The sequence below is a fragment of the Salminus brasiliensis genome, chromosome 25 (genome assembly GCF_030463535.1).
Source record: "Salminus brasiliensis chromosome 25, fSalBra1.hap2, whole genome shotgun sequence".
NCBI lineage: Eukaryota > Metazoa > Chordata > Actinopteri > Characiformes > Bryconidae > Salminus > Salminus brasiliensis.
Genome location: NC_132902.1, coordinates 22,122,920 through 22,141,163, shown reverse-complemented (window position 1 = coordinate 22,141,163; position 18,244 = coordinate 22,122,920). Strand labels below are relative to the sequence as shown.

Genomic DNA, 18,244 nt, shown 5'->3' with positions numbered 1-18,244 from the left:
GTCCAGATTTTTTCACATGACTGTATAATCACTGCTTTAACCCTTTCATTAATGCGTCCACTACATTGGTCTAAACTCTATACAGAGTGACTCTATAACCCCTTTCTAATCTATTTAAACCACAGCCTAACCCCCATCAGCCTACAACTCTCTCCTCTCTCTTCTCCAGCCACTCTATTGTCCCAGACATCAAAAGAAGAAGCCAACGAGTCTTCCACCGTCTCCAGTCTTCAGCAGCCTACATAATAACAGGTTTGTGGTTCTGCAGCTTTGGGAAGTGTTTATGTGTAATTACCCGGGACTCAGCGTGCTCCTACATGAGGAACCAGACACCTGAAAGAGATCATTTTCACTGATGCCACAGACCTTCCCTCAGCGATGCACAACAGGTTCAGAAAGCAGCAGAAAACCTGCACATACTGGCACCCTCAACATCATCAAACAGCCCAAACTCCTTTACACTCAGCACCACTCAACACTGACCCCCTTCACACTGACCCCCTCCACACTCAGCACCACTCAACACTGACCCCCTTCACACTCAGCACCACTCAACACTGACCCCCTTCACACTCAGCACCACTCAACACTGACCCCCTCCACACTCAGCACCACTCAACACTGACCCCCTTCACACTCAGCACCACTCAACACTGACCCCCTCCACACTCAGCACCACTTAACACTGACCCCCTTCACACTCAGCACCACCCAATACTGACCCCCTTCACACTCAGCACCTCCCAATACTGACCCCCTTCACACTCAGCACCTCCCAATACTGACCCCCTTCACACTCAGCACCACACCATCACACTCAACACTGTCCTCCTTCACACTCAGCACCACTCAACACTGACCCCCTCCACACTCAGCACCACTCAATACTGACCCCCTTTACACTCAGCACCACACTATCACACTCAACACTGACATCCTCCACACTCAGCACCACCCAACACTGACCCCTCCACACCATCACACTCAACACTGACATCCTTTACATTCAGCACCACCCAATACTGACCCCCTTCACACTCAGCACCACACTATCACACTCAACACTGAAATCCTCCACACCATCACACTCAACAATGACATCCTTCACACTCAGCACTACCCAATACTGATATCCTTCACACTCAGCACCACCCAATACTGACCCCCTTCACACTCAGCACCACCCAATACTGATATCCTTCACACTCAGCACTACCCAATACTGACCCCCTTCACACTCAGCACCACCCAATACTGACCCCCTTCACACTCAGCACCACCCAATACTGACATCCTCCACACCAGGCACCACAAAATACTGACCCCCTCCACACTCAGCACCACTTAACACTGACATCCTTCACACTCAACACCACTCAATACTGACCCCCTTCACACTCAGCACCACACCATCACACTCAACACTGACCCCTTCACACTCAGCACCACACCATCACACTCAACACTGACCCCTTCACACTCAGCACCACTCAACACTGACATCCTCCACACTCAGCACCACTCAACACTGACCCCCTTCACACTCAGCACCACCCAATACTGACCCCCTTCACACTCAGCACCACCCAATACTGCCCCCCTTCACACTCAGCACTGACCACCTTCACACTCAGCACCACTCAATACTGACATCCTTCACACTCAGCACCACTCAGCACTGACTTCCTTCATATTCACTGTCAATTCTTCAGTCATCACTCAACACCACATCTCAAACTCCACCATCATCAATCTCCTTCACTCTCACAACCTTATCACCACCCCTAACCATCACCAATCTCCTTAAGTCACAGCATCAAACACCACCACCCTGGCCCATCTCCAAACTCCTTCACTCTCAGCATCACTCTCCAACACCACCCCTCACCATCATCAATCTCCTGAAGCATCTAGCACTCTCAGACACCACCCCCACCACCACCCTGACCATTTCCAAAACTCCTTCACTGTCATCATCAAACACCACCACCACCCGACCCATCTCTAAACTCTGTCACTCTAAGCATCACTCTCCAACACCACCCCTCACCATCATCAATCTCCTGAAGCATCTAGCACTCTCAGACACCACCCCCACCACCACCCTGACCATTTCCAAAAATTCTTCACTGTCAGCATCAAACACCACCACCACCACCCGACCCATCTCTAAACTCTGTCACTCTAAGCATCACTCTCCAACACCACCCCTCACCATCATTAATCTCCTAAACTCTAAGCATCAAACACCACTACCACCCCGACCATTTCCAAAACTCCACCCGTCTCCAAACCTCAATATTCAACACTCTCAAAACACCACCACCCGTTACCATCACCAAACTCCTTAATCCTCAGCATCAAACACTCTCAAACATCAGTACCCCTCACCTATCCTCTACGCTCATCTCCAAACCAGCCCTAATATCACCACCTCTTCGAGACCTCATTTGTCTGGACTCTCTCCTCACCGTTGGCGTTCTTCCCGCAGATGAGATGCTCGTAGCTCTGCAGGAGGCCGTACAGCTCTGCGTCGTTGCTGACCGCTGCCTCCAGGGCGTCCACATGCACGGTGCAGCAGGGCGCACCTCCTCCACCTTGCACCTCCAGTGCCTTGCCGACCATCTCCTCCATCAGCCTCTCCATGGCTGAGGCCAGACAGATGGCTGCGTGCTCGTGAACTCGCACGGAGACGCGCGTGTCCACCATCCAGCGGAAGAAGCGTCCCACGGAGAGCGTGAGGCCACAGCGCGCAGACTTCCCTCTGCGCAGGGATTCGCCCGAGCTCATGCTGTACAGGGAGATGGCCTTCACCGTGGCCGCGAGGCAGCTCTCCGCGAGTCGCCAGCTGGTCACCAGGGACACGGCGCTCTGTATCTCGAAGCGCGTGCACCTGCAGTGCAGCACGCTCAAGCGCTGCGCCTCGCGGGCCACGCGCAACAGGGCCCTGCGGGAGAGCGCGGAGAAGCGGCGCACGAATTCGGCCGTGAAGGACGCGCGCGGTGCAGCTTTGCGCAGGACGGAGTCCACGTCGTCCTCTGTCCACGGGAACTCCTCCAGATCCGGCAGGCGCGGGCACTTGGAGAAGATGTCCTCGGGGTCCTCCTGGAGCACCGTGTTCACCGTGTCCCAGCTGCCGTGCCTGCTGTTCATGGAGCCCGAGCACTGCCACCAGTGGCACCGGTGAGAAGCGGAGACCAGCTGGGAGTTGGACTTGGAGGAGGACAGGCTCAAGGACCCGGACGAGTCTCCAGCTCCATAGCCTGAGTCCAAAGTCAGATCCTCCAATGTCTTGACGTTCATGCTGCTGCTTAGAGCTGACATCTCGGTGGTGGGTTTGACAGGGACCTGTGGAACAGTGCCGAGATCCTGCTGCGCTCCAGAACCCCTCAGAAGAACCTCTAGAAGAACCTCCAGAAGAACCTCCAGAAGAACCCTCAGAGGAGTTAACGCGTGTCCATCTCTTTGGCTGCTGTTGTGTTTGCGCAACCGAGCAGCACGTGAACCCGCAGCCGAACTCCAGAACCCCCTAGAAGAGCCTTCAGAAGAACCTTAAGAGGAACCTTCAGAAGAACCTTCAGGAGAACCTTAAGAGGAACCTTCAGGAGAACCTTAAGAGGAACCTTCAGGAGAACCTTCAGAAGAACCTTCAGAAGAACCTTCAGGAGAACCTTCAGAAGAACCTTCAGAAGACTGCAGTTAACACGTGCCCATCTCTGAGGCTGCTGCTGTTGTGTTTGCGCAACCGAGCAGCACGTGAACCCGCAGCCGAGCGGAGGAGAGCGCGTGTAAGCAGAGCGAGGAGAAACAGCTGAGAAGTTTGTTGCCTGAGGGTCAGCTGACAGCCTTCTCCCAGCCAATCAGTGCGCTGGAACAGCTGGCCCGTGTTCGCATGCCACTCAAGCCGCCTCTCAGCCAATCACAGCGAAGGTACGGCCCACTTTCAGCCAATCAGGACGGAGGAAGTCAAATGAAAGGAGATCAGTTGAGTTCACTGATCACTGAAGCCTGTCCCAGGAGAAAGGGGCTTAGTTTAAAGGGGGGTCCCAGCGATCGCTCAGCGTTTCTGCTTAGACTAATGATGTAGATAAACTCTCTCAGATTGGTGTGAAAGTCTCTGTTCTAGAGAAAAACTGCTCAATCAGAACCACTCTCAGTGGTGGAGGTAAGAACCAGACGTTAGAAGCTTGTTCTTGAGAACTGTTTTACTGCTCTTCACTCACTGATCTTGTACACGCTTATTATTCAATTTATTTTTAATAATTTTAGAGTTAAGAGCTGTTCTTAACTGTTTGTCCTGCTAGTGTGGAATAGTTCATTGTAGAAAACATAATAATTTTTCTCCATAATGATGGTGATGGGTGTCGCTACCCGAATCACATCACCTGTCTTTTCAATTCTATTGTTTCAGTTCTATTGCATTGCTTTTCTGTTCTGATCTATTGCTGTTCCATTCAGTTCTATTGCTGTTCCATTCTCTTGCTGTTCTTATGGTGTGCTATTCAATTCTATTGCTGTTCTATTAAATTCTGTTGCTGTTCTTATGGTGTGCTATTCAATTCTGTTGCTGTTCTATTCAATTCTGTTGCTGTTTCATTCTCTCGCTGTTCTAATGGTGTGCTATTCAATTCTATTGCTGTTCTATTCAATTCTATTGCTGTTCCATTCAGTTCTATTGTTATTCTATTGCTGTTATTTTCACTTCTATTGTATTGTTTTTCTGCTCTGATCTATTGCTCTTTTATTCTATTATATTAATGCTATAATCTATTATATTGATGTTCTGTTCTATTTCTGTTCTTTTCAATTATATTCTATTGCTTTTCTCTTCTGATCTGTTGCTGGTCTATTTAGTTCTGTTGCTATTCAAGTCTATTCTGTTCTATTCTGTTGCTGTTCTATTCGAATCTGTTGTGGTTCTATTAAATTCTATTGCTGTTCTATTGTATTCTATTCTATTGCTGTTCTATTCTATTGCTGTTTTATGCAATTCTTTTGTTTTTCTGATCTTTTGCTGTTCTATTAAATTCTGTTGCTGTTCTATTCTATTTTGGTGCTGTTCTAATTCATTCTGTTGAGGTTTTATTCTATTCTATTGCTATTCTATTGATGTTATTTTCGTTTTTTATTCTTTCGCTTTTCTGTTCTGCTTTTCTTATCTATTGCTGTTCTATTCAGTTCCGTTGCTATTCTGTTTAATTCTATTGATGCTATAATCTATTCTATCGATGTTCTGTTCTATTAATGTTATATTAAACTGTATTCTATTATATTGCTGTTCTGTTCTTTTCTAGTGGTGTTCTATTTGCCTCGTTCTATTCAATTCTATTCTATTTTATTGCTGTGAAACACTTTGTGAAAATGTAGCACCTTCACTTTGAAGTTTATTTTGTGTTTATCAGTTGATCTGACACATCCCAGCCAATCAGACTGAAAGATTGAACTGGGGTGTTTTTGTGTGCTTCTCATCAGCCTTCTTTCAGCCAACCTGGTCTGTCTACCAATCAGCTTCTATCATACACATTTTACCAGAGAGTACAGTATTACCTTCCCCATTCAACACCATCATCCCACAGAACCTCACCAGGAAGTTAAGCCTGCTGGGCCTCAACACCCCCCTCTGCAACTGGATCCTGGACTTCCTGACAGGAAGGCCCCAGTTAGTCCGGTTCGGGGACAGCAGCTCCAGCACCATCACCATGAACACTGGGGCACCCCAGGGCAGTGTACTGAGTCCTCTGTTGTTCACCCTGCTGACTCATGACTGTGTTGCGAAACACAGTTCTAACAGCATCATAAAGTTCGCCGATGATACAACTGTGCTGGGTCTCATCAGCAAAGGCGACTTGTCAGCATACAGAGAGGAGGTGCAGCAGCTGACAGACTGGTGTACAGTCAACAACCTTCACTGGAATGTAGAGAAGACCAAGGAAATGGTTGTTGACTTCAGGAAATCAAGACCGGACCACTCTCCGCTTAACATCAACGGCTCCTCTGTGGAGATCGTTAAGAGCACCAAGTTCCTTGGTGTCCACCTAGCGGAGAACCTCACCTGGTCCCTGAACACCAGCTCTACAGCCAAGAAAGCCCAACAGCGTCTCTACTTCCTCCGGAAGCTGAGAAAGGCCCGTCTCCCTCCACCCATCCTCACCCTCTTCTATAGGGGAACCATAGAGAGCATCCTAAGCAGCTGCATCACTGCCTGGTTTGGGACCTGCACAGCCTCTGACCGCAAGTCCCTCCAACGCATTGTGAGGACAGCTGAGAAGATCATCGGAGCCTCTCTCCCCTCCGTCATGGACATTTACACCACCCGCTGCATCCGCAAAGCAACCAGCATTGTGGATGACTTCACCCACCCTTCACACAGACTGTTCTCCCTCCTGCCATCAGGAAGAAGGTACCGCAGCATCCGGTCCAACACGACCAGACTCTGCAATAGCTTCTTCCCCCAAGCCATCAGACTCCTCAACACAACTCAACTTCTGAACTGATATCTTTCTGGTACATGTACTCTCTCTCTCTCTCTCTCTCTTTCCAACCATTTTACCCCAGATAACATGGGAAGCATTTTTTGCACAAGCATTTGCACTAATAACTTTACTACCTCACTGGACTCTATTTATTGCACATTGCACAATTTGCACACTACAGTCATTATTTATTATCCTCTGTCTGTACTGTGTTGTGTTGTCTGTCCGCACTTGTTTGTTTGTGTTGCACTTGTGTCTTGTATGCACTGTCTATGTTGCACCATGGTCCTGGAGGAACGTTGTTTCGTTTCACTGTGTACTCTGTATGTAGTTGAAATGACAATAAAACCCACTTGACTTGACTTGACTTGACCCATTAAACTCCACTGTATACCAGTTGTTGGTTAAGGGTACACGAGTGCCCTCTTGTGGATGTATGCAGAATGACCCTAAAGTAACAGTCACAGAGTTAAGGTATTCCTCCATTTATTCTTAAAAATAAGAAAATAAAAGAAAAGGAGATTAATTTACATTCTTTAAATTCTCTACAAACAATTTCACAGAAATTAGCCTTTAAATATGGCACCAGTGACCACTATCTTTTTTTTTCTTCTTCATCTTCTTCACACAACCTCTTTATAGGGCAACATTAATTATTAATCTCATTTATGGGCACAGGTCAACAGTTTGGCACCTTTCTATCAGAAGTGGAAACAAAATCTGCCTGCTATACAATTCAGCCACTAATTTTGAGGAAATGGGACGAGAGAGACAGAGAGTGAGAAGAAAAGAGAGGGAGAGAGAAAGAGAGAGAAAGAGAGATAGAGAGAGAGAAAGTGGACGAGATATATATATATAGAGAGAGTACAATACAGTATATGGGACAATCTTTTCCACTGCCCTTATTTAGAAAGACAAAAGACGGTCAATGTTAGAAAGCACCAATTAAATTGTAATTTCTCCGTATTAATTACACGTTAACCCACAATCCCAAAATAACGTCATACCTGAGTGCTCTCTCTATTAAAGAAAAATAAAAAAGATCACAATATGAGCTCCAGAACTTCAGAAAGTTCTGCCATTCGCTGCTGTGACTGGCACTTCCTGAGCCCCCTCCAGTTATTCAGAGGACAAAAAAAGTACATCATATCACAGTTAAGCCAAGTAGAAATTCTCCATTCCACCACAGTTCACAGGTCTGTGCTGGCATACACAGTGTGTAAGACCCACGAGCTGTGCTTTGTAACTCTTGGAGCAGCTTCAGGAAAGCTCCAGGGGCTTTAACAGGACCACCTCAAGTCCCCAGCAGGGTCCTCGGTGGCTAGCCTTGTGCTGGCTTCTTTATAGGAGTGTTCCACATGCCCCGTTTGGAGTGGTAATAGTGGTAAAAGTTCCTTAGTCTCAGTCTCTCTACCTCCAGACCATTCTGCAGAACCCTGAAAGTGAAGGGACAGAAGACAGACAGGGAAAGTAATGAGGGAAACAGTTGAAGGAATGGTACTAAAGGAATAGACAATATATGTCCACAAACATCTGCCCTAGTCCTCTTCTAGTCCATTCCCTTCCATTGATTGCATACAGCTCCTTTAAGTTCCTGTCAATACAATAGGACTCTCTGGAGCATATAAACATGGACCTTGTGGACCATTCCTAACGCCAGGCGTGGGCTAGAGGGGTATAAAACCACCCCCCTCAATATTGAGCTGTGGAGCAGCGGAAGAACTGGGTTCTCTGTGTTGGGAAGTTGGGGATAATGAGGTGGGATGCTGATCATCCAACATCCTGACCTCACTAAATCTCTTTTGTCGCTAAATGCAATCAAATCCTCACAGCAATGTTGCTCCAAAATCTAGCAGAAAGTCTTCTTCCCTGGACTTCCCTTACTCCAACAAAAGCAGGAGCAACCCTTTTTTTTAACCCTTGATTTCAGAAGAAACAATGAATGATCAGGTGTCCCAATACTTTTGTCCATATGGTGTAGCTCCAGAGGACAAAGAAATACACAATATTTGGACACCTTTTGATTGTTAATGAGCAAAAAATATATTTATTCTTACCTGTCCAAGAACTCCCAGTCCTCTCCTCCCCAGCGGTCCTTAAATTCCTCTGTGTTCATCCCACCAATCTTGTCAAAGTCTGATTTATAAATGCCAAACAAGCCAAAGCCATTGACCTCCCAGTAGCCTACAGTAGAGGAGGACAAGAGTGCTCATTACAATGGTTCACAGTGCCCCCTCATTGCTGACCACCACCTGTCTCCACACACACATTTAAAACTTTAAGAATTAATGAGCTGAACTGCCAGTCCAGTCTGGAAGGAGTGTGGCAGTTTAGGAGGGCTTTACATAGGGGGGTTATTATTGCATTATTATTAAATGGCATCAGTTTATCTTACATGGCCAGTAGGTGGAGCCATTCGACAGAGCTTAAATATAGTCCAGAGTATCAAATTGAAGACCCTCCAAAAGTTCCTCAAGGATCTTATAGACTTAACAGTGTACAATGAAATTCTTCTCTTCACGTATCAGAGCTCAGAAAGTCGGGGTCAGAGTTTGGGGTCAGCCAGACCACAGCAACCACAGCAAGGGCCCAACAGTGGCAGCTTAGTGGACTGAAACCACAACCCTGTGATCAATAACCCAGTGCTTTAACCACTAAATAGTTTTCTCTGTGTTTCATTAGGCATTTTAAGGACCTTTATAGGACCACTCTCACCACCCCCTGGGACCTCCCAGGCTGGGGCAGAGCTTGTTTTTTCAGTACATGGGTGGAAGCTACAGAAATCAGATAAAGCCTGACCCAAGACTGTCTCCAGGTTAAGAAACCCTCCTTAAACAAGCTCATGTATACCATTTGGTTGCAGAGGCGAGCTCCCGCAGTCCAGTCTCATGACGATGGGGGCAAAGGCCAGCCTTCCCTCCACACAGTGCTTCCTGATGCTCTCCAGGATGCTCATGGGGAAGTGGATGTGCAGGTCACACAGGAACACGATACTGTGACTGTCCTGAGGAGCGCCAGAAAGAATATTCCATCTATTACAATCCTACAGACTTTAGAAACACCTGACCGTGACATTAGGTACTCCTTTCCCATGTGCTTACCTCTATGCTGTCCACCCCCATCTGTAGTCCAGAGGACCTCTCAAAGTTTCCTTCTCGTCTCAGATACTCATACCTGCACACACAGACCCGGAATAACAGGGACAAAGAGCGAACTACACCCCCGATACCAATACCAGTCACATGTTCCATGTGGAATGTGGGCCACAGGTAAATGCCAGGTGTGGCCTGTGTTCGGGTCAAGTCAGATTTGCTATATAAGACTCCTGTAAAATTATAGGTAACAACTGGTTTTGATTGGGCCTAACAGGCAGGTGCCCTGAGGGCATTGCTAATTAGGCCTCTGTGCTGAGTTGCTCCCATATGGGCCTGTTTAAAGTGATAATTTGGCAAAAACCCAGTATTTTGGGAGGTGATTGTGTACATCCTCAGCCCGGTCCAGTCCGGGTACTAACCCTTACTTTCTTTGTTGATTTGCGATCATGAATTTTGATATGTTGTACCTGCCTGTTCCTCGACCACTGCCTGCTGTGACAACGAGCATCGGATAAGCCCTAAAGACCCTACCTGTCTGGTCCGGTCCACCCCCTGTCTGGTCCAGTCTGTCTGGTCCTTCCCTAGTCCATCGCTGGTCTGATCAGGACCATCCCTGGTCCGGTCCCTCCCCAGTCTGGTCCAGTCCGTAAATCCATGCGCTCTGGTCCGTGCCCCCTCCGATCTGTTCTGTTCGTTTTTCGGTCCAGTTCATCCACAGTTCAGTCTGTCCCCAGTCCGGGCTGGTCCCTTCCTAGTCCTCAGTCCAGTTCATCCACAGTTCAGTCGGTCCGCAGTCCAGGCTGGTGCATTCCTAGTCCTCAGTCCAGTCTACCTTCAGTTCAGTCTGTCCCCAGTCTGGGATGGTCCATTTCTAGTCCTGTCCAGCCAGTCCTCAGTCCAGTCCACCCTCAGTTCAGTCTGTCCCCAGTCCAGTCAGGTCTGTCCCTAGTCAATCCCTAGTCCCTCCCCAATCCGGTCTGGTGTGGTCTATCCAGGTTCTGACCCTTAGTTTGTTGATTTCTGATAATTAATTTTGCTATATTGTACCTGCCAATGCCTTGACCCCTGCCTGCTGTGACGAAGAGCATTGGTTTAGCCCTAAAGACACTCTGCACTCGCAGCTGCCTCACCCTATCTGTCCAATCTGGTCCGGATCATGGGTTTTGCTATGTCATACCTGCCTGCCCTGACCTTGAGTATTGGCTTAGTATTTACAGACTACTCTGCAGCTTGTGCAGATTGACATGGCTTTTTATGAGCAACTTATAAGTTACGTAATAATCAATGATATAAACTTTAACAGTAAAGTAATCCATTACAGCTTTTCCAGACAATAAACACTTAAACCAGAACTAAGCTGTAAACTCGAACCCCATCTAAAAGTAGAGAGAAAAGAAACTCCCAAAAAAACTGTGTTTGACTGGGCCTCGCATGCAGGTGCTAACCTTAAGAGTGTGACAAATCGAGCCTCTGCGTGGAGTTTGATATGGAGCTCCCATGTGGCTTTGTGGGCATATGCAGATGGCCTGTGTAAGTAGGCCTGAACATGCAGGCTCTCACCTGGGCACAGTGCTGTCCCTCAGGGCCTGTTCCACATCCATATCTTCACTCTCAAAATCCACAATAATAATGCTGAAGTTGTCGTCCTTGGTCTCTCTGTGCAGGAGCTCCATATCGAAGATGAACTGCTGAACCCAGCGGGCTTGGTTCTTCACTGTCGGAGAGACAGGGATCACATCACACACATTTAGGCTGATTACTGGCGATTTACCTTAATTCTCACTCATCAGTGACTTATCTCATTTCATTATTGAGTGGCACATGGTCATACTTTAGCTTGATACCCCCCACCTACGATACCAGTCAAAAGTTTGGACACACCAGGTGTGCACGACATGCACTTATCATAATCTTTATTAATAATAATAATAATAATAATAAAAAAACATTGGATTCAAGTACAGGGGTGACCAGAATTTTGTTTTTAAGAAAAGGACACTGGGGACGCATGGGTATCCACTGTAGTTAGGAGGTCGTGGCTGGGGGGCTTCAAGTAGGCCTAAGTTGAAGGACTATGTTTGTGTAAAGATGGAAATACCTCTTAAACCCTGCAGCTACAGTTAATGTTAATGTACATTAATACATAAGCAGTTACTTATTTAGCAAGACCAATGAATAGCCTTAATAGCCTGTATGACCCAATCAGCTCCTTTCAGGTCAACTTACAACTTAGGCTGACGTAAAACCCCCACAGCCATGACGTCCTAACTACAGCGGATACCCAGTTAAAAAATATGGTCACCCTAGCATTTGGATCAACTGTTTTTTAACATGATGATCAGCACACATTCAACCAGGTATATCCAAACTTTTGACTGGTACTGTATATAAGCAGACTACCTCATAAAACTGAACACACATCAGCATTATCTAACCTCTTATGTCCTGAAAAGTTAAAATCACAATCCATGCTTCATCATAGTCATAATCCATCATTCTTAATCGGCAAGTCTGGTATATCAGGAACTCAAACTTATTCAAATCTGCATGTCCGGTATATCAGAAACTCATGTCAGAATCTCAAATAATGTTTACTGGTGAACACAACCAAAAATCAATGTTCTTTAAATGTCTCTTTGAGCAACTCCATAGAACAACTACGTCTTGTTTCAGAAAGAAACATGGTTGTGACAGAGCAGCAGAGATGTGTCAGTGTGAGAAACCTTTACATTAAAGAACTTAAGCCTCTTAAACACTTTGAATCCTATTTCTAACCCACACTTCATTACTGTTCTACTTTGCATCAGTTCAATAGGCCCTAAAACAGAACCCTGTGGGACTCCACAAAATCTGGTATATGATATATAATATTAATAGCTACTAATAACCACTTTCATAAAGAAACATGGTTCTAACAAATCGTTCAATTGTTTACAACCTTTACAACAAGTGATGGTTATTTATAATCGTTCAATAGGCCCTAACACAGCACCCTGTGGGACTCCACAAAATCTGATATATGATGTAGATTTTTAATAGCTTTTGCTTTAGGATTAATGACTGCAATGCAATCTTTAAAAATTTAAATGTCTCTTTGAACGATGTCTTGGAAGAACTATTTTTTTTTCATAAAGAGACCTGGTTGTAACATAGATGTGTCAGTGTGAGAAACCTTTACAACAAGGGATGGTTGTTTAGAACTTTAGTCTCCTAAATAATTTTAATCCTATATGTAAACCCACACTTCATTATTGTTGTACATTGCATCAGTTCAATAGGCCCTAAAACAGAACCCTGTGGGACTCCACAAAATCTGGATTCTATATGATATATAATATTAATAGCTTTTGCTTTAGGATTAATGACTGCTGTACCTGTAGGTCTGGAATATCTGGAACTCTAAAACATGTCAGAATCTCAAATAATGTTTACTGGTTAATCCTTAAAAATTAAGGTCATTTATATGTCTCTTTGAACGATGTCTTGGGAGAACTACTTTTTGTTTTATAAAGAGACCTGGTTGAGATGTGTCAGTGTGTGAAACCTTTCAATTGTTAAAGAACATTTACAACAAGTGATGGTTGTTTATATGTAAGCCCACACTTCTTATTACTGTTAGAATTGATAATAGTTCAATAGGTCTTAATACAGAACCCTGTGGGACTCCACAAAATCTGGTATATGATATATGATATTAATAGCTTTTACTTTAGAATTAATGCCTGCAATGCCTGTAAGTCTGGAATATCAGGGACTCTAGAATCTAAAATAATATTTACTGATCAACCCTTAAAAATTAAAGTTATTTAAATGACTCTTTGAACGATGCCATAGCAAAACCACTTTCATAAAGAAACATGGTTCTAACAGATGTGTCAGTGTGAGGAACCGTTAAATTGTTAAAGAACCTTTACAACAAGTAATGGCTGTTTAGAACTTTAGCCCCCTAAATAATTTGAATCCTATATATAAGACCACACTTCATTACTGTTATAATTTATAATAGTTTAATAGACCCTAATACAGAACCCTGTGGGACTCCACAACATCTGGTATATGATATATAATTTTAATAGCTTTTGCTTTAGAAATAATGACTGCAGTACCTGTAAGTCTGGAATATCAGGAACTCTAAAACATGCCAGAATCTCAAATAATATTTACTGATCAACCCTTAAAAATTAAAGTTATTTAAATGTCTCTTGGAACGATGCCATAGCAGGACCACTTTCATAAAGAAACATGATTCTAACAGATGTGTCAGTGTGAGGAACCGTTAAATTGTTAAAGAACCTTTACAACAAGTGATGGTTCTTATTACTGTTATAATTTACATCAATTCAATAGGCCCTGTGGGACTCCACAAAATCTGGCATATGACAATACAATAGCTTTCGCTTTAGGATTAATAACTGATCATTAATCTAGCATTTAAGGGGTTAAAATGTTCTTCACACTCACCCACACATCCATCTCTGTTACATTACGACCTGCAAAATTGGTTCTTCTGTGGCATCGATCAAAGAACCGGTTGTAACACCTGTATTTCTAAACATCTAGTGGAAGGAGGTGCTAGCGGACTGGGCTGTGACCTCCAACTTATACAATACCTGGCACCACAAAGTGCACCATGACATCATGCCTCCACTGGAGCATGGCTGGTTGGCAAAGCAAAGGCTTGAGCCAGTGGCTCCCCCAGGGTGTGGAGGCCCGGGACTGGGCACTGGAGCTGCTGCTGCTGGGTGGTGGTGGTGGTTTAGAGGGGGCTGTCGGAGCAGAAGGAGTTGACACCTCCCTGCTGCCCACCCCTTCTTCCCACCGGCTGCGGTGGAGAAGGAGGTAGATGTACTCTGACAGACGCACCACTCTTTTCCCCGCCTCCATCAGCTCCAGCTCCACCAAGTAACGGCTCCCGCGGGCCGAATCCCTTCGCTTCTCCACGTTCACAATCCGGAGGAGGGTATAGATCCTGACAGAGGGAAAGAGAGAGAGAGACAAAGACAGAGATAGAGGGAGAGAGAAAGAGGGAGCAATAAACCGATGTGTCAGCAACCCGCACCAGGCCTCCTCCCCCAGGTTCTTTAATGTGTGGAGGTGTTAGGAGATACAACACTGCCTCTCGTTATAATAATGCTGTATGGGCACCCTGCTGAGAGGGGCTGCTTTGGATAAACAGCAAGGGAATACACGCTGCCGTGGTAATGGGGTTAGAATTAAGATCCAACTCCATATCTGTGCTGCAAACCCAGCAGGAGGCAACCTCCCATTTTCAGGATTCACACCACACACACCAGAAATCACAGGAAGCTGCTGGAATAAACAATGATGAAGACATAAATATATAACGCTTTCTGGTGGTTAGTTCTGCGTTCCAGTGTTAGAAACACACACAGATGTAGTGAAGTGCGTTTTTACGGACGTGTGCCACTAATTATACAGTGCAGGCCTGGGCCTGTTTCGATTGCTGATTCACAATTTTTAGGAAAGCCTTTTCCAGACCTTTTTTATGACTTCCATACATGACAACATACTGTAGAACCATAGTTATATAACGTGAGCTCGTAAATTACAAGTAAAATGGATCTTCCCGAAAACCTGGATAAAGCAATCTACTAAATGTGCCTGAAAACAGCCAAAAACACTCGGGAGACCATTCACTCACCTCTCAGATATGAGGCTTTATCCTCTAAAGGCAGTTGGACCTGACAGCGATTCATCCAAATACCAAACAACCAATTATCCATGGACAATGATGTGTAGCCAGGAACGTTAAGCAAACTGAGGCTCAGATCACACCCATTTAGAGGGTAAAGCCTCATACCTCGACCTGAAAGTCGAGTGAAGTGTCTTAGGAGTGTTTTCCACTGTTTTCAGGCTCATTTAAGAGACTGACATGCTGCTAAATTTAATTCTGGTCTTGTTTTTTTTTTCTCCACCTGTTTTGGAGCACTGCATCACCAAACAGTGAGCTTCCACATGTTTATACTTGATGAAGCCTCCTTCCATGAGTTTTGAGCCATCTGACTATCACAATGGCCTCGCATAGGATGGGGATCATACAAATGCCTGTAGACTTGTACCTAAGTTAAATTCATTCACTTTGAATGAAGTGCAGGGCGTGCACAACACACCCTTGTTGCAAGTCTGTGAGTCAAGTATGAACCTAGGATAATACTAGGATGATTGAGGGCTGCGAAATTTCTGATCTGTCAGCAATCTCCTGCTGGAATCCAGTATCCAGGGAGCCAAGCACAGACAGCACGTGTACAGATGCGTGAATAAGGTAGGATCTGTGGGACTCCCTTTTCAAAGCTGGCTCTAAAATGCATAAATTCAGAAGAATGGATCTTGGCAGTCCAACGTGACACACCAGTCAGTCTTCACTCTCAGTTTATAAATCTGTACAACCTCTAAAGGAGTTCTTCTCCCTCGCTCACACTATTCTCCCAAACCTGGTTTTAGATGTAGTTACTGCAGCCTTAACAAGGGACTGGAATGGGAACAGGCTGACTATAGCCAATATCAGTCCATTGAAACCTACCCTGATTAGCTCTGAAGCCCTGATCTTCAGATCGGATTGGGAAGTTCCTCACTAGCTAGCATCAAGGTTCGCAAGCCCACTCACCCTCCATTGCGCTCGTTCAGCCGCTCTATGTACTGCGACAGCACGTCCACCACCTCGTTCTCGGCCAGCTGCAGGTTGCCGGACACGTTGCACCTCAGGTCGTTCCAGTCTGACCTGAGTAGCTCAAAGTCCACAGGGTTTACAGTGAAAGTCCGCTGCCAGTTGATGGCCTCCTCCGCCCAGCCTGGCCGCGGCTCTGTGTCCTCGTAGCTGTACTGGGAGACTCCCCCTTCTTCTTGTTCAGTGGCTCTCCTCTGCTGAGACTCTTCAGCCATCTCTGATGCCTTTGTGCTCTGGAATTCTGTGGGTTGGCTGTTCTCTGGGTCATCCATCGGGTCTGGGCCTGATGGAGGCAAGCTTTTGGGGTCTATGGAAGTCGAGTGGCTCGTCTTGAAATAAGATGAAGGATAGATCTCTGGTTCTTCATGTACTTCATCAGTGGGTATGACTGGATGGCTGTTCTTCAGCGGAACTTGCTGGGTGGGTGGCTTATGATTTGTCATGGACAGGCTAGGCCAGAAAAGAGGGATGGCACCACGCCCCTTCATGGATTTCCACCGTGAGCTGAGGTCTACAAGCTTTTTGCCCCTTGCAGTTTGGTACAGGAAGACCCCAGGGAAGATCTCTAGTGGCGGCCTTGGTACCTGCCTTGGTCTACTTTTTGGTGGGCGTGGCCTAGTGATGTAGATTTTGTTGGTCTTAATCTCTTTCTCTTGGTTGGTCTTCAAGACTATGGGTGCAGGATGGGCCACATTGCTCAGAATCTGATTGGCCAAAGCATAGAGAGGGGACTGCTGGGAATTCTTGTACGTTTTACTAAGTCTAAGAGGGATGACCTTATTACTCTGCTGCATAGGGCTGAGGGGGACCCACATTAAAGACCGTTGCCCGTGCCCTCGTGCCTGTATTTGTGGGTCATCTCCTACTTCTTTACTTTGTCTGTGCTCATTCAGGACCTCATGCTGCGTGCCTATGAATTCACCATGCCTCAGCTGCCTCTCTCGTTCCATTTGTTCCCTTTCCTCATCCTCCTGAGCTTTTGCCTGAGTGCTCATGTAGTTTCCATCCTCCTGCTCTCTGTGTTCTCCTTTAACTTTACTTTTGGTTTGTTTCCCTCTGGGTTGTGAGTAGCGGCCCTCAAAGCTTAAAAAGTGACCTTTCGAGTCTCGGCCTGTTCGATCTGTGTTGGTTGATGTTGTGATGAATGAAGAAGGCTGATTGGATGGGCTGGTGTTACTCCTGGCTGGGCGGCTATTGGGGTTGACCGGGTCTTCTTCTGGATCTACACCCTCTTCCTCCTCCAAGAAGTCTGAGAGAAAATGAAAAGGCCTGAAGTTATGGAAGCTTTTACAGATCATATGCAGCCAGATCTACTATATACCTACAACTAACTCCCATGGGCACTTGCTGGATTTTGCCCAATTTTAAACACTACGGCAATACAGTCAAAAAGCTATTTCAGTGACTTTCACTTTCTTTCAAGGTGCCCTTTCCTATATTTTTGTATTTGCCATAGTTCAATAATGAGAGTTCAGTACATAGAACTGACAAACCATTAGCCTTAAACACTGCTGTTCCTCCTCCTTCCAAAAATAAACCCAGCAGAACCAAAACAGAGCTGGAAAACAGGCCAATTCCAAAACCCCTAAACTGTTACATAAAATTAGCATAAACCCCACCCACTAGAGAAAGCCCTAGTCAAATCTGACAGCAACCGGACAGCAGAATCTGTTGTTGCTGTTGATCAGTTCATCACCTCCAGACTCCCAGTTATGGGAATATGGTTTGCGTCGTGAACCAGACCTTGTGACCTTATGACCTGTGCTAGTGTCCTGTTTGCTGAAACTGGATACACAATGTAAACCCAAATCTCTTCTCTCCATCGTCTCAACACTCCCTCGTAAACAAACTGGACTACCTCAGCTAAACACACACAGCTGAAGGGAAAGCACCGGCTTATTGTTTTACTGGTAAGACCCCAGAAAGCTAAACCCGGGGAGGCAAATGGGGGTAAGGCTATAAGCTACCCACAATCTCTTCAGCTTGCCAAC

The 18,244-nt window shown here is 45.8% G+C and overlaps 2 protein-coding genes across 2 annotated transcripts in view; both read right to left on the bottom strand.

Moving 5' to 3' along the window:
- Positions 1–3,324, bottom strand: part of abtb2a (ankyrin repeat and BTB (POZ) domain containing 2a) — a 36,260-nt gene extending 32,936 nt beyond the window's left edge. The window contains exon 1 of the mRNA XM_072671313.1: positions 2,472–3,324. Within this exon, the coding sequence (XP_072527414.1) occupies positions 2,472–3,324 (853 nt within the window). The remainder of the gene's footprint in view (positions 1–2,471) is intronic.
- Positions 3,325–6,942: 3,618 nt separating this feature from the next.
- b4galnt4b (beta-1,4-N-acetyl-galactosaminyl transferase 4b) overlaps positions 6,943–18,244 on the bottom strand; it is a 147,974-nt gene continuing 136,672 nt past the window's right edge. Inside the window, exons 15-21 of the mRNA XM_072670977.1 lie at positions 16,194–17,502; positions 14,179–14,537; positions 11,129–11,282; positions 9,575–9,647; positions 9,324–9,477; positions 8,531–8,657; positions 6,943–7,909 (exon numbers count right to left, since the gene is read on the bottom strand). Coding sequence (XP_072527078.1) covers positions 7,795–7,909; positions 8,531–8,657; positions 9,324–9,477; positions 9,575–9,647; positions 11,129–11,282; positions 14,179–14,537; positions 16,194–17,502 — 2,291 coding nt within the window. The 3' untranslated portion in view covers positions 6,943–7,794. The remainder of the gene's footprint in view (positions 7,910–8,530; positions 8,658–9,323; positions 9,478–9,574; positions 9,648–11,128; positions 11,283–14,178; positions 14,538–16,193; positions 17,503–18,244) is intronic.